The sequence below is a fragment of the Oryx dammah genome, unplaced genomic scaffold, assembly GCF_014754425.2.
Source record: "Oryx dammah isolate SB20612 unplaced genomic scaffold, SCBI_Odam_1.1 HiC_scaffold_25, whole genome shotgun sequence".
NCBI classification, from domain to species: Eukaryota; Metazoa; Chordata; class Mammalia; order Artiodactyla; family Bovidae; genus Oryx; species Oryx dammah.
The window spans coordinates 69,748,424-69,760,629 of NW_024070209.1; the positions used below are offsets into that span (position 1 = coordinate 69,748,424).

Here is a 12,206-nt window from a genome sequence, read left to right on the forward strand (position 1 = left end):
GGGGATAAATGCCAGGGCACCCAGAGAAAACACCAGGGCATCCAGAGAATGAAAGCAGCAGCCCTTCCCATGACTGGACCCCTCCTCCATTCAGGTTTGTGAGTAAAGGACAGGGTACTGACTCCCTGCCCTTTTGTACCCATTATCACCACTCCTGAGCACATCCTCCATACCACCCATCACCTGGTAGGGGGACCCCATAGACAGACAGGGTGCAAACGATAGAGATCAAGATGTGAAAATGTGGGTTTCCACCAATCTCTCAGCAAGCCATGTGACCACTCTGAACCTTTGTATTCTCAACTGTCAATATAAAGCAGGCATGATGATCGCATCCATAGTTAATACATACCACAGTTCAAGTCCCAAATACTGGGGTGAGGAGACCTCTATACAAGGCACTGTTGTAGATTCATCGAGGTAAGACTTGATCCCTCCCTTCAAGTTACTTACAGTTTGGTGAAGAAGACAGGCATCCAAAGACTTGTGTGCTAAGTCGCTTCAGTCATGTCCAACTCTGTGCAACCTTATGGACTGAAGCCTGCCAGGCTCCTCTGTCCACAGGGTTCTCCAGGCAAGAATACTGGAGTGGGTTGTCGTACCTTCCTCCAGGGGATCTTCCTGACCCAGGGATCTTTTATGTCTCCTGCATTAGCAGGCGGGTTCTCTATCACAAATGAGAGGGCAACCTTGCAATGAGAGAGCAACTCAAAGACTGCAAAAGGCAACCCACACCTTGCTTACTGACCCCACACGGAACAAACACTCTAAAGCACCAAAGAAGAAGAAAACACCAAGGAAAATATGTAGGTTTGGACTACATACAAATTTTAAAACTCCTGGATATCAAGATGCATTATAAACAGAATGAAAATACATATAAAATACTGGGGGGAAATGCCAAGCATGTGATAAATAGTTTCACATCCTTGTTAATAATCTCATACAATTCAGTAGGAAAACATGGAGAACCTAAAAGGTAAATTGGCAAAAGGAAGTGGGCAATTCCCTAAAAATCAGAGTAAGATAAAGCTAGTAACATGTGGAAAAAAATATTCACCCTCACTAGCAAAGAAATACAAATAAAACAGCAGGGAAATACTTTTAGTTAAAAATCACGATAATGTTCAGAGCTGGCCAGGATGTAGTAAGAGGGGCATGCATGTATGAACACAGCTGGTGAGAGTATAAATTGGATTAACTTCTAGAAAGCAATTTGGCAATATGTATCAAGGGCCTTTAAAATGTTTATACCCTTTGATTCAGTAATTCCACTTCTGGGAATCTATCCTATGAAAATAATCTGAAAGGCGGGTAAAAATTCATGCTCAAAGATATTCTTCAAAGTGTTATTATAAACAGTCTAACAATCTGATCATTGAATAATGTTGAAATAAATTATGGTACATATCACGTAGTATTGTAGCCATTAAAAAGTATTCTTCTGGGAAATTTTTAAACCCTAGAAAATCTTGCAATATAACCTCAATTGATTTAAGCAATTTACACATATGACACAACTCTACACACTTTTAAAGCACGGCCCGAAAACAAAAGAGAAATCTACTGAGATGTTAAAAATTATGGCCTCTGGGTAGTGGGATTCTGAGCATTGTTTTGTTGATTTTTACCCTGGTTTTGAACTTTAGACAATAGGCATATATTTTTTCAAATGAAAGAAAGTAAAAGAAACTGTAAAAGTAAAAGCTATTTGGGGAATGACAAGTAATTGGTGTATGAAACATGCACGTGTTCATGAAAACACATGATGAGAAACAAGGCCTGATCATAAGGTGTGAATAAAACACGACACGGCTTACATTTGTTTCACAGGCTGGGGAAGACTTTACAAGCATTTTATTTTGCTCATGTTTTCTTTGGTAGGACTGAGAATGAGGGCAGTAAGGTCCTAAGTGTATTTCATGAGCATGTATAAGGCATAAGAAAAAAATACATTGGAAACTAGAAATCACCAAGCAAAAGTGAAGGAGAATTTTTCTTGTTATCCTAAATCCCTCCAACCTCTTCCTCCCAGGACTCCAAAACCTTGCTGCCGTCATCAGGTCTGATTCCCACCTTGGCTATCTTGTCACCGTCTTATAAGAACCCTGTGATTACACTGGGCCCACCTAGATAATCAGGATAACCTGCCACCTAAAGATCACAACAAGTTACATAAAATAACAAATTTCCAGGTTTGGGGCATTGGGATATGGATGTTGATGGGGAGGCATTATTCAGCCAGCCACTGATGGGTCACCCAATGTTCCCAGTTTTTGTGAACTGGACACTGGCTAGGGCTGGAAACACACAGAGGCTCAAGCAACTTGGTGCAGAATATGTTCTGGGAATGGGTATTCTAGCGCCAGGTTGCATCCAACCAAGGCCAGGAGGATCTGGAGGCCAGGGGTCATGGGGAGAGACTGAGAGAGGTGAGACAGGAAAGGAAATTTGGACCCAGATCACAGAGGATGTTTAAGAACAGGTTAAAGAGTTTGGATCCGATTCCCAAAGGAAGCAGGGCCTGTGTGTTTCCCATGCCCAAGAGCTACTGAGAATGTCCAGCTAGGCTGGGGGCCGATCTGACAGTGACAAGTGGTCATCTGCCATCAGCTGACAAACAGAGCCCTTCTGGGCCTAGCCTGCGGAAGAGGGTCCAGGGCCACCTCCAGCAAGCCCCTGCCATGGGAGGGAGAGGGCAGCTTTGTGGCCCTGTAGGCTTTCCACCTGGCACACTAAAGCCACAGGTTGGAGGACCCCACAGTGTTGGGGGAGCATGGCTCAAAGCTCAGGCCACTCTACCACTGACATCACAGCCAGGGGTCTGTGGGGTCAGGGCTCTGACTTCCTCTCTGCCTCCTGGTGTTAACCCTGGTTTGGGCCAGACTGAAGCGGGGTTGTCTCAGGCCATGAGATACGAACGGTATGGAGAGATGCCTCTCTACAGCCTTCCTGCGGGACTGCTGAGCTGACCAGGGTTGTGTCTCTGTGTGTGCTCCAGGATCATCTCCGGGCTCCAAGATGGCCTTGCAGAGTTCCTTCACTTGCTGGAACGGGACAGTCCTTCAGCTTGGGCAGGCCTGTGACTTCCACCGGGACTGTGCCCAGGGAGAAGATGAAGGCCAGCTGTGCCGTGAGTAGATGGGGCTGCCCCACCCACCCCACCCTGTGCTCACATCCCCTCCTTCCCCCCACCACCCAAGGTAGGCAAGCTTGAGCAACCTCCCTTATGTCCCGTGACACTTGTGTTCTCTCAGTGGCAACTTTCAAAATTTACACAAGTCTTCAAAAGATGGAGCTAAGACCCATGGTCTAGAAAAAGCGTATAATTAAGAACCAAGGCAGATCTTATGTTATGCTCTCAGCATCCTCATGTATAAAGAAAATGTGCAGACTACAGCCCAACTCGAACATGACATGCGAAACCTTCGAGACCCAGACCTCCTTCACTTTTTAAGCCTTTCTTTCATCACCCACATGCCTCCCTTATCCTCACAGCCTTCCATGTACCCCAGCTCCAGCCACATCAAGCCTCCTCTGAACGCCCTCACACCTTCCTGGCTTTGTTTGTGTCCTTTCCCTTCCCAGAATGCCCTCTCCCATCTTAAGTCACATCTGCTCTTTCAAGACTCACTTCAGAAGTCAGTCCCTCTGAGAAGTGTCTTCTGACCATTGCCAACCAGTACAGTTTATTCTTCTTCCTCTGTGCAACCCCACCCCCGCCCCGCTTGCACCATAATATTCATTACTTTTTAACATCTTTTGAGAGATATAATTTACATACCATACAATTCACTCATTTAAAGTGTACAGTTTAAGTGTGGTCACAACTATGCAGCCATTACCACAATCTAATTTTAGCACATTTTTATCACTCCAGAAAGAAACCCCTGGCAATCTCTCAATTCCCTCCAATCCCGCCCTCTTCGGCTTCCTCCCCCTCTTCCCTCCTCAGCTCCCGCTAGCCCTAAGTAACCACTAATCTACTTACCGTTTCTATAGATGTGCATTTCATACAAACGGAATTGGATAATATGCGGTCTTTTGTGATTAGCTTCTTTCACTTAGCATAATGTTTTTGAGGCCCATCCATGTTTTAGAACATGTCAGTACTCGATTCCTTTTTATCTCCAGAAACTGTTTTATTGTATTGCTGTACCATATTTTGTTTATCCCTTCATCAGTGGATAAGTGTTTGGGTTGTTTCCACTTTGAGGCTGTTGTGAATATTCATATACAAGTTTTTGTGCAGACAGATGTTTTCATTTCTCTTAGAAATGAGATTTCCTACCTAGGAATAGATTTTCTGGGTCATATAATAACTCTATATTTAACATTTTGAGGAACTTCCAAGCTGTTTTCCAAAATGGCTACACCATCTTACAGTCCCACCAATAATGTACAAGGGTTTCCAGTTTCTCCATATCCTCATCAACACTTACTGTTGTCCGTCTTTTTTATGTTAGCCATCCTAGTGGGGGTGCATCCATTACATTTCTTGGAGGTGGTTTCCATGCCTCTCTCCCCTGATGTGGACAGAGTGGGTCTGGTCCTCTTCCCTATACAAAGATCTCAAATGATTCCTGGTGCAGCACACGTGCTCACTGACTCCTTGTTGATTAAAATGAATGCATGAGTTGGGGAACCTGGGCTCCCCAGAGGACACAGCTTGCTGAGGTCTCACTGGGAGTTAGGGGCAGAGTTGACTCCCAGCCCAGTGCTCACTCCACTTGAAGACAGTGTTCTCAGCAGCTGCCTGGGGAGGAGTGAACACTCTAGACATTTCTTCCAGGAAAACCACAAGCACTTACAGAACACATGTAAAGTGAACTAAAAAGTGCACTTGATCCTGGAGCACAGACGAATAACACAGCCTCTGTCTTCGTAGAGCTGAAAATCCAACACACAGGCAGGGAGTGAAACAAGGGGACCATGGCTGGGAAAGGACACCGCAGCCTGGGGTGCTGCGGGGCCCTGGGCAGCCAAGTCAGTGCCCCTTCAGACACAGTGGCTCCAGGATGCTGGGGCCTGCCTGCCAAACAGCTCTAAGAAGTTCACAGTGTCCCCAAGGTCATTTGGAGGACAGAGTTTTCCCTTAACAGAAAAAAGGTTTTATATATTCCCTTTCAAGTGAAATAGTAAAGAAATCCATTTTTCAATTTTAAAATCTTCCTTTTTATACAAAACTTTCCAGTGACATTTTCCAATAATCATGGAATAGTGGTTGTTTAGATAAAACTTGGTAATGAGCTTGGTACTTGGCTTGTTCCACACTGGTCTGCTCCTGGATTTTTCTCCAAGCTCTCACTACACACTGGGACCAACAAGAAGCCAGGGCCACCCGTGCTGCCCCGGACCCAGCCTGTATGCGCGTCTCTCTCTAGTTGTCTCTCTCTAGTTATTTGTCTCTATAGTATTTCCAGCAGTACCTCTGAGCTGTGTGACTTTGCCTTGGCCTTTTTAAAGTTTGTGATACCCACTTCCCAGCTGGGACACAGGTCAAGCAGTCCATGCCCTGATTTACAATTGGGAAAATGAAAGCACAGAGAAGGTAATTGATTTGTTCAGGGTCACGCAGCATGTCGGGAACAGAGCTATGATTAGAGCTTTGAGCCTGCGGGATCCAGCTCATTACTGTGGGTTTAGGACACTTTCCCACCATTTGGGGGCTTGCCATTAATGGGTTTTCAGGGCCAACTCCAAGCTTGAGGGCAGCCTGGTTCCAGTAAGGAGGGTGGGCACCTGGAGCCCAGAAGCCTTTTCAGCCAGACTTGAAAAGTTGTTCTGACCAGCTGTCAGAATGACCGTTCCATCCTGGAGAACACCCCACCGAGCTCTTCGCTACAGAAGTCGGTTGATAGGAGGAAAGTCCAATTAGAAGGAGGGTTATTCTGATCTTTTTGCCACTCTGATCTTGGTCGTACTCTTGGTAAATATCCTTTTTCTTTTATGGGCACCCCTACTCTCTCAGCATTTAAGCTGTTTTCCCCATCACACTGGCTAATGTTGATTCTGGAAACCAACCCCATGAAGATAATAACAACAGTCATAGTAACAACTAACACTGAGAATTTTCTGTATGCTAGGAGCTCCTTTGAACACTCTTCATGCATTAACTTATTTCACCCTCACAGCAATCCTATTGCAACAATGCTCTTGTGCCCATGATACAGATGAGGAACCTGGAGTCCATCAGCCTGCTGGCCAGTGGCTGAGCAATGATTCAGATCCAGGCTGGCTTCAACTGCAAGCCGGACCCACTAGTTACATGAGTTTCTGGCAATTTCCAACACAACTCTCAGCACATATCCACGCAGGAAGAAGAGGCCAGGAAGAGGCAGGGAGGTCCATGGCTCTTCTAGGGGTCACTCAGATCACTCGCCTCCACCCTCTAGCCTCAGTTTCCTCATCAGTAATATGAGTTGGAACATGATGCTTGCTGAGGTGCTGTTGTCCATGATGCATTAAAGGTAATGCTCTTGACCTCATCTGGTCCTTCCCAGGTGGTCTGGAACTTGTTGGAACATATTCTCTGAGCAGTAGTCACTTTAAGATTGGTGGGGATGTCCCCATGAGGATCACTAAACTTAAGCCGGGGTGTTCAACCATGGTTGAAATTCAGAGGGAAAAAGTAGGCTGTATCCTGACAACTCCCAGCCTCAACTCCCGACACTTTCCCCATACTCACACTAAACTTCATTCAGATTTATCAGGCTCAGCCTTGAGGGGCATTTCTGACTGAGATGAGTTGGGGGCCTGAAATGGAGGTGGCACTGCTCTTGTCCTTCTCCATCCAATCAGGAACGTGTCCATTCACATCCCATCCTCCAAGCCCACCACCATACACCATACACCTCTTTCTAATTAAACATAGCCAGTTCATGTCTACATGCCCGAATATAGACCCATTGAAGGGTGTCTTCAAGGTTCCCTCTGTGTTCTGATCAATGGCCTTGAAGGCACGCAGTGTCCCAGAAAAGAGTCAGGTTGCCCTTCATTCCTTGGGTGGGTCGTGGATCCACTCAGTGTTACAGGCAGCTCACTCCCCCTCCACATACACAATAATCTCATCTCTTTATTGGGATCCTCTTCCTGTCGGGTGAAAACAGTTTGTTTGCTTTTGGGTTTTTTTTTTTAGGTTTATTTCTTTATTGTAAAATAAAACATGTTGGTTGTAAAATATTTGGAAAGTCAAAAAGTACACGGGAGGAAATAACTATTGCCCCAAACCCTCCCTTTTAGACACTCAGAGATAACCATAATATTTTGATGTATTTCTTCTAGCATTTTTCCCATGACTCTATATTTTCAAGGAAATGTATAACACATATTTATCAAAAATGTTAACAGAGTTGTCACACAGGAAGGAAACAGAGTAGTGTCGTTTGGCCTGGAGCTTATACTTGGCAGCTCCTGCAGCTGCTGCTGAGGTCACATCTCTGTGACCCGACCAATTTGTCTCTCTTAGAGTGGAATCAGGTGTCATAATTGCCAAATGTTGTGGGATTGACTGACCCACACATAGCCGATTTGGCCATCCAGCCAACGAAGTACCTGGCTGCAGCCCAAGAAGAGGGTGGGTTACAGCAGTGCCTTTCAGACATTAAGGTGTCTGGGAGTCATGTGAAGAGCATTAAAAATGCAAATTCTGATTCAGTAGATGGGGGAAGGGAGGGGAGACCTGAGATTCTGCACAGCTAACAGTTTCACTGGCGATGCAGGTGTCGCTGGCTCCTGGACCACATTCGAAGTGGCAGAGAGTTAGGGGACTGAAGAAAGTGAAAATGTCAGCACTCAATCGTGCCCTCACTGTTTGCAACCTCATGGACTATAGCCTCCCAGGCTCCTCTGTCCTTGGGATTCTCTGGGCAAGAATACTGGAGTGGGTTGCCATTTCCTCCTTCCCAACCCTGAGATCGACCAGCTCCCATTTCATTCAGCAAATAAGTATTGAGGCCCTGCAACATGCCAGGCGCTGAGTAGGTGCTTGAAATGGATGAGGTAACATAACACCTTAGATCCAAGGCGGGGTGCCAACACTGCTCAGCAATGGTCTTAGCAGCAATTTTCCCACCCCAGCCTGATCCACCAAGGGCTTGATGCTGGCACCCACCCCACCATCTTCCTCAGGGCTGGCTCCTGGCTGAGCACATGCTCTGATGTTCTTACAGCGGTAGAAATCCTCTCAGCACCACTGACCACCCTTCAAGGTTTTAGTTGTCACATAAGTTGCCCTTTAACCTATCTTGGCCTATCTCGTCTCCCTTTATTCAATCATCCAAAAAGAAAGGGGCTTCTGACCTCAGCTCACCCTGGATCCTGTGCCAAGTTAGGACAAGAATGGGCTTCCAGAAGGTGGAGAATGCCAATGGCTTTCCTCAATCCTGTCTCAGTGGGAGACCCAGGCATTTCCAGAGAGGAGCAGAGGGACCCAGCTCTGGCCCCTAGGCCAGTGTTGGCAGTTTCAGATGTTGAGTTTCCCTGCCTAGATATGGAGGATGATTCATATGCCACCACTGCTGTGTTTACAGAATGTTTCCATACTCTGTCTCTTACATTGTCCTCAAAACAGCCCTGTGAAATATGCACTACCTTACCCCACTTTACAGATGAGGGAAGGAAGTGACTTGTCTGAGGTCACTTGCAGAAAGCAGAGAGGCTGGGACCAGAGCGCAGGTGTCCGGTGCTGATGAGGCACCAACACTGATAAGTCAGGCTAAGTTCTCTGCCTCCACTTCCTGGAAGAGTGAGGAGGGGGCAATATGCTGTGCAGGACCCAGCTCAGCCCCACGTCTTCCTTCTACCTGAAGCCCGTCGTTGCCTGCTGGAATTTTCCATCTTGGTCTTGGTTTAAGCATATGTGTGAAGGACGTTTTCTGGAAGGTCGCTTCCAGCTACCAGTTAGTTTTTGCTAAAGAAGTGAATGTGAAATTCCTTGAGGGGGGCATAAAAAATAAAATAGAAAGATCTCCTTTGCTTTTGGATTTTTAATCAGAGGAACATGTGGGGCTGCCGGGGTGGGGGGATGGTTTCTTTAGGGGGGTATAAATGGGAAGAGATGCTCAGAGTCAGTGACAGCCTGTTTTAATTTATAATTCTGCCTCTGTGTGAAATGCACAGAGAATCAGGGGGAAATGAGTAATAATTCACTAAGGTGCTGTCACAGCCAGGAAGTGTTAGGGCCCTTGTTGTCAGCCTGCTGCTGCCAAGAAGGCTGAGACAAAGAAAGGACACTGGAGGTACTGGGCCCTGCTTGAGAGCTCCCGTGTGGAGACAGGCCTGGCCAGGGTTGTTGGGCACCATCAGGATAGTCTGGAAAACCCCCTAGCTCCTCAGGGCTGAGAGCCTTCCAGCCATCCTATGAGCAAGCTGAAGCAAGGGAGCTCTCTCTACCCCTCTGCTCCTGTCCTTCTCCACGGGCCGTGGGGAAATATATGGTCTCTAGAACTGACGGTGGCCTCTTTAATGGGACCTGAGGTCGGGCTGATAAGGAGAGAAGTGCTAACAGGACCGTTTATGCTGAGCCGACAGATGATATAAAGAGGCCCCAGGGGCTGGGGTTGCTTAGTCAGGATAGGCTAGGTTATGCTGCAGTAATAAACCATCCCCAGATTCCAGTGGCTAAAAATAACATTTACGGTTCTTCCTGTCCACTGAGGGTTGGGGGGAGGGGCCTCTACCCCACAGGGTCTCTCCTGCTGGCAGAAGCGCCATCTTCCTGCAGCAGCACTCCCAGGAACGAGAATTCTCCTTGGTCACTTCAGCAGGAGAAGAGAGAGACTGAAATCTACACCAGGGCTTTTCACAGCCTCACTCCGAGGAGATGCACATCACTTCCACTCACGAGTCACTGGCCAAAACCCGCCATGGGGCTTCACTTAACTGCAAGGGGATTGGGAAACAAAGGGAAACAGATAGTTTTGAGCAATACGTGTCTCTGCAGACAGAGGTGTTTGAGGGACCCAAACCAACCACCTCTCAGCCAACATTACCACTGCTACCACCACAGTCTTATCACTGTGCTGATCACTGGAAAGGTACTTCAGTGATATATATATATATATACACACACTGGCTTTTCTAGGGTCCTGTTCATGGTGGATCTGTGTGAAGAGCACAGAATTTAAAAGCAGAAGAGGCAGTTCCCTGGTGATCCAGGGGTTAAGAATCCGCCCGCCAATGCCAGGGACACAGGTTTGATTCCTGGTCCAGGAAGATCCCACATGCTGTGGGGCAAGTGAACCTGTGTGCCACAGCTACTGAGGCTTGTATGCCCTCGAGCCTGTGCTCAGCAACAGGAGAAGCCACCACAATGAGAAGCCCGACCACTGCAATGAGTAGTAGCCCCTGCTCTCCACAATTAGAGAAAACCTGTGTGCAGTAGCAAGGACCCAACACAGCCAAAAACAAATAAATAAAGCAGAAGCTGCTGCTGCTGCTGCTAAGTCACTTCAGTCGTGTCCGACTCTGTGTGACCCCATAGACAGCAGCCCACCAAGCTCCGCTGTCCCTGGGATTCTCCAGGCAAGAACACTGGAGTGGGTTACCATTTCCTTCTCCAACGCATGAAAGTGAAAAGTGAAAGTGAGGTCGCTCAGTCGTGTCCAACTCTTTGTGACCCCATGGACTGCAGCCTACCAGGCTCCTCCATCCATGGGATTTTCCAGGCAAGAGTACTGGAGTGGGTTGCCATTGCCTTCTCTGAATAAGGCAGAAGAGCTGGGTTCAAATCCCAGCTGGGTTACTTGTTGACTCTGTGACCTTGGTCAAGTTGCTTAACATCGCTGAGCCTCTGCTTTCCCATATATAAAGCTGGGTTAACAATACCCCATGCTGTGAAGTTATTATTATTTTCAGAAGATCAGAAAACAGTAGACCAGCACATGTACAAGTTAGAGATTAGGCTTCTCTTCACCATGAGCGGCATTAGACACTGTGGGGCTGGTTAGGGAGCTGTTATTAAAGAGAATGGTCATGCCTGGTTAATTTTACTTGATGTTTTAGGTTTAGCAGTCCCAGCAATGACTGTGCCCCTCTGCTCTCCCTGCAGGTAAACTCCCTGCTGGTTTTTACTGCGACTTCGAGGACGGCTTCTGCGGCTGGACCCAAACCTCACCATCACCACACACGCCGCAGTGGCAAGTCTGGACCTTAAAGGATGCCCGGTTCCAAGACCACCAAGGTACCACCCTCTCTTCCCTTCCCTGGTGCCACACGACAGAATTGGGGCACCACCCTGAGCCACTGGCCCTCCCCACCTCTGCCCTGGGGTATGCCCACACAATTTCTTCAGACCCCCTTGGGCATTAGAGTGATTAAATCAAGCCAAGGCTGATGTTACCTTTTGATCCTTTGATCCTTAAAATGAGAACTTTGATAAAAGATTAGCTAAAAAATAAGAACAACAATAACAATAGTAATAATTTGACAAGTTTGTTGAAACCTGCTGTGTATTAGGCACAGAACTCACTGAGAAATAAGGAAAACTGTTATTTTTCCTTATTGCCCAATCTTTGCTTGGAAAGAGAGGAATTTTGTACAAGGGACTCCAACTGGAGCAAGTAAACACAGGGGAGCAGAGGGGAAGGGAGAGAGACCCCCTCCATCCTGCAGAGAGGTAGGAGACTTTATGACGTGGGAGACTGGGACTCAGGGAGGTCCTCCTGTCATTTGCCCCAGGATCGTGCCTAGGAACTTTGCTGTATCTAGATCATTCCCTGGGGCCCAAATTCTTCAGCCAAACCCTACCACTACATCCAGCTGAAACTGGCAACTCCCACCCTTCCCACATTGTAGCCCATCTTCTCACAGGCCCTGCTTGACTGCCAGGGGGGCATGGGGTCTCCACATACCCAAGAGATGCCACCCACACTGGGCTGACTCCACACCTGGAAGTGCTGGCCTGGACCTGGGGTCAGAGGTGGTCTGTGGGGCCAGTGTAGCTCCCAGAGCTGGTCCCCTAAAGAGGCCACACCACCCAGTCATGGGCCTCTCCTTGGCCTGTGCACCATGTGGGACTGAGGCTCATGTTCTCCAGGTTTTCTGGCCCGGGGATGAGGCACCGGCTGACCTGGGCTCCGGAGAGGGGAGTAGACAGTGAAGGTTCTGAGACCATTGGAGGGCAAAGCACTGGCATGACTGGAAAAGGGGGGCGGGGTGGACCTGGGGAAGTCCAGCATGCTTCAGGCTGCTCCTGGGCTATGAGC

At 47.6% G+C, this 12,206-nt stretch overlaps 1 protein-coding gene across 1 annotated transcript in view; it reads left to right on the forward strand.

Annotated features, from left to right (window-relative positions):
• The window catches only part of ALK (ALK receptor tyrosine kinase), a 734,875-nt gene that overhangs the window by 608,660 nt on the left and 114,009 nt on the right, over positions 1-12,206 (forward strand). The window contains exons 6-7 of the mRNA XM_040225696.1: positions 3,002-3,133; positions 11,051-11,182. Of these exons, the coding sequence (XP_040081630.1) occupies positions 3,002-3,133; positions 11,051-11,182 (264 nt within the window). The remainder of the gene's footprint in view (positions 1-3,001; positions 3,134-11,050; positions 11,183-12,206) is intronic.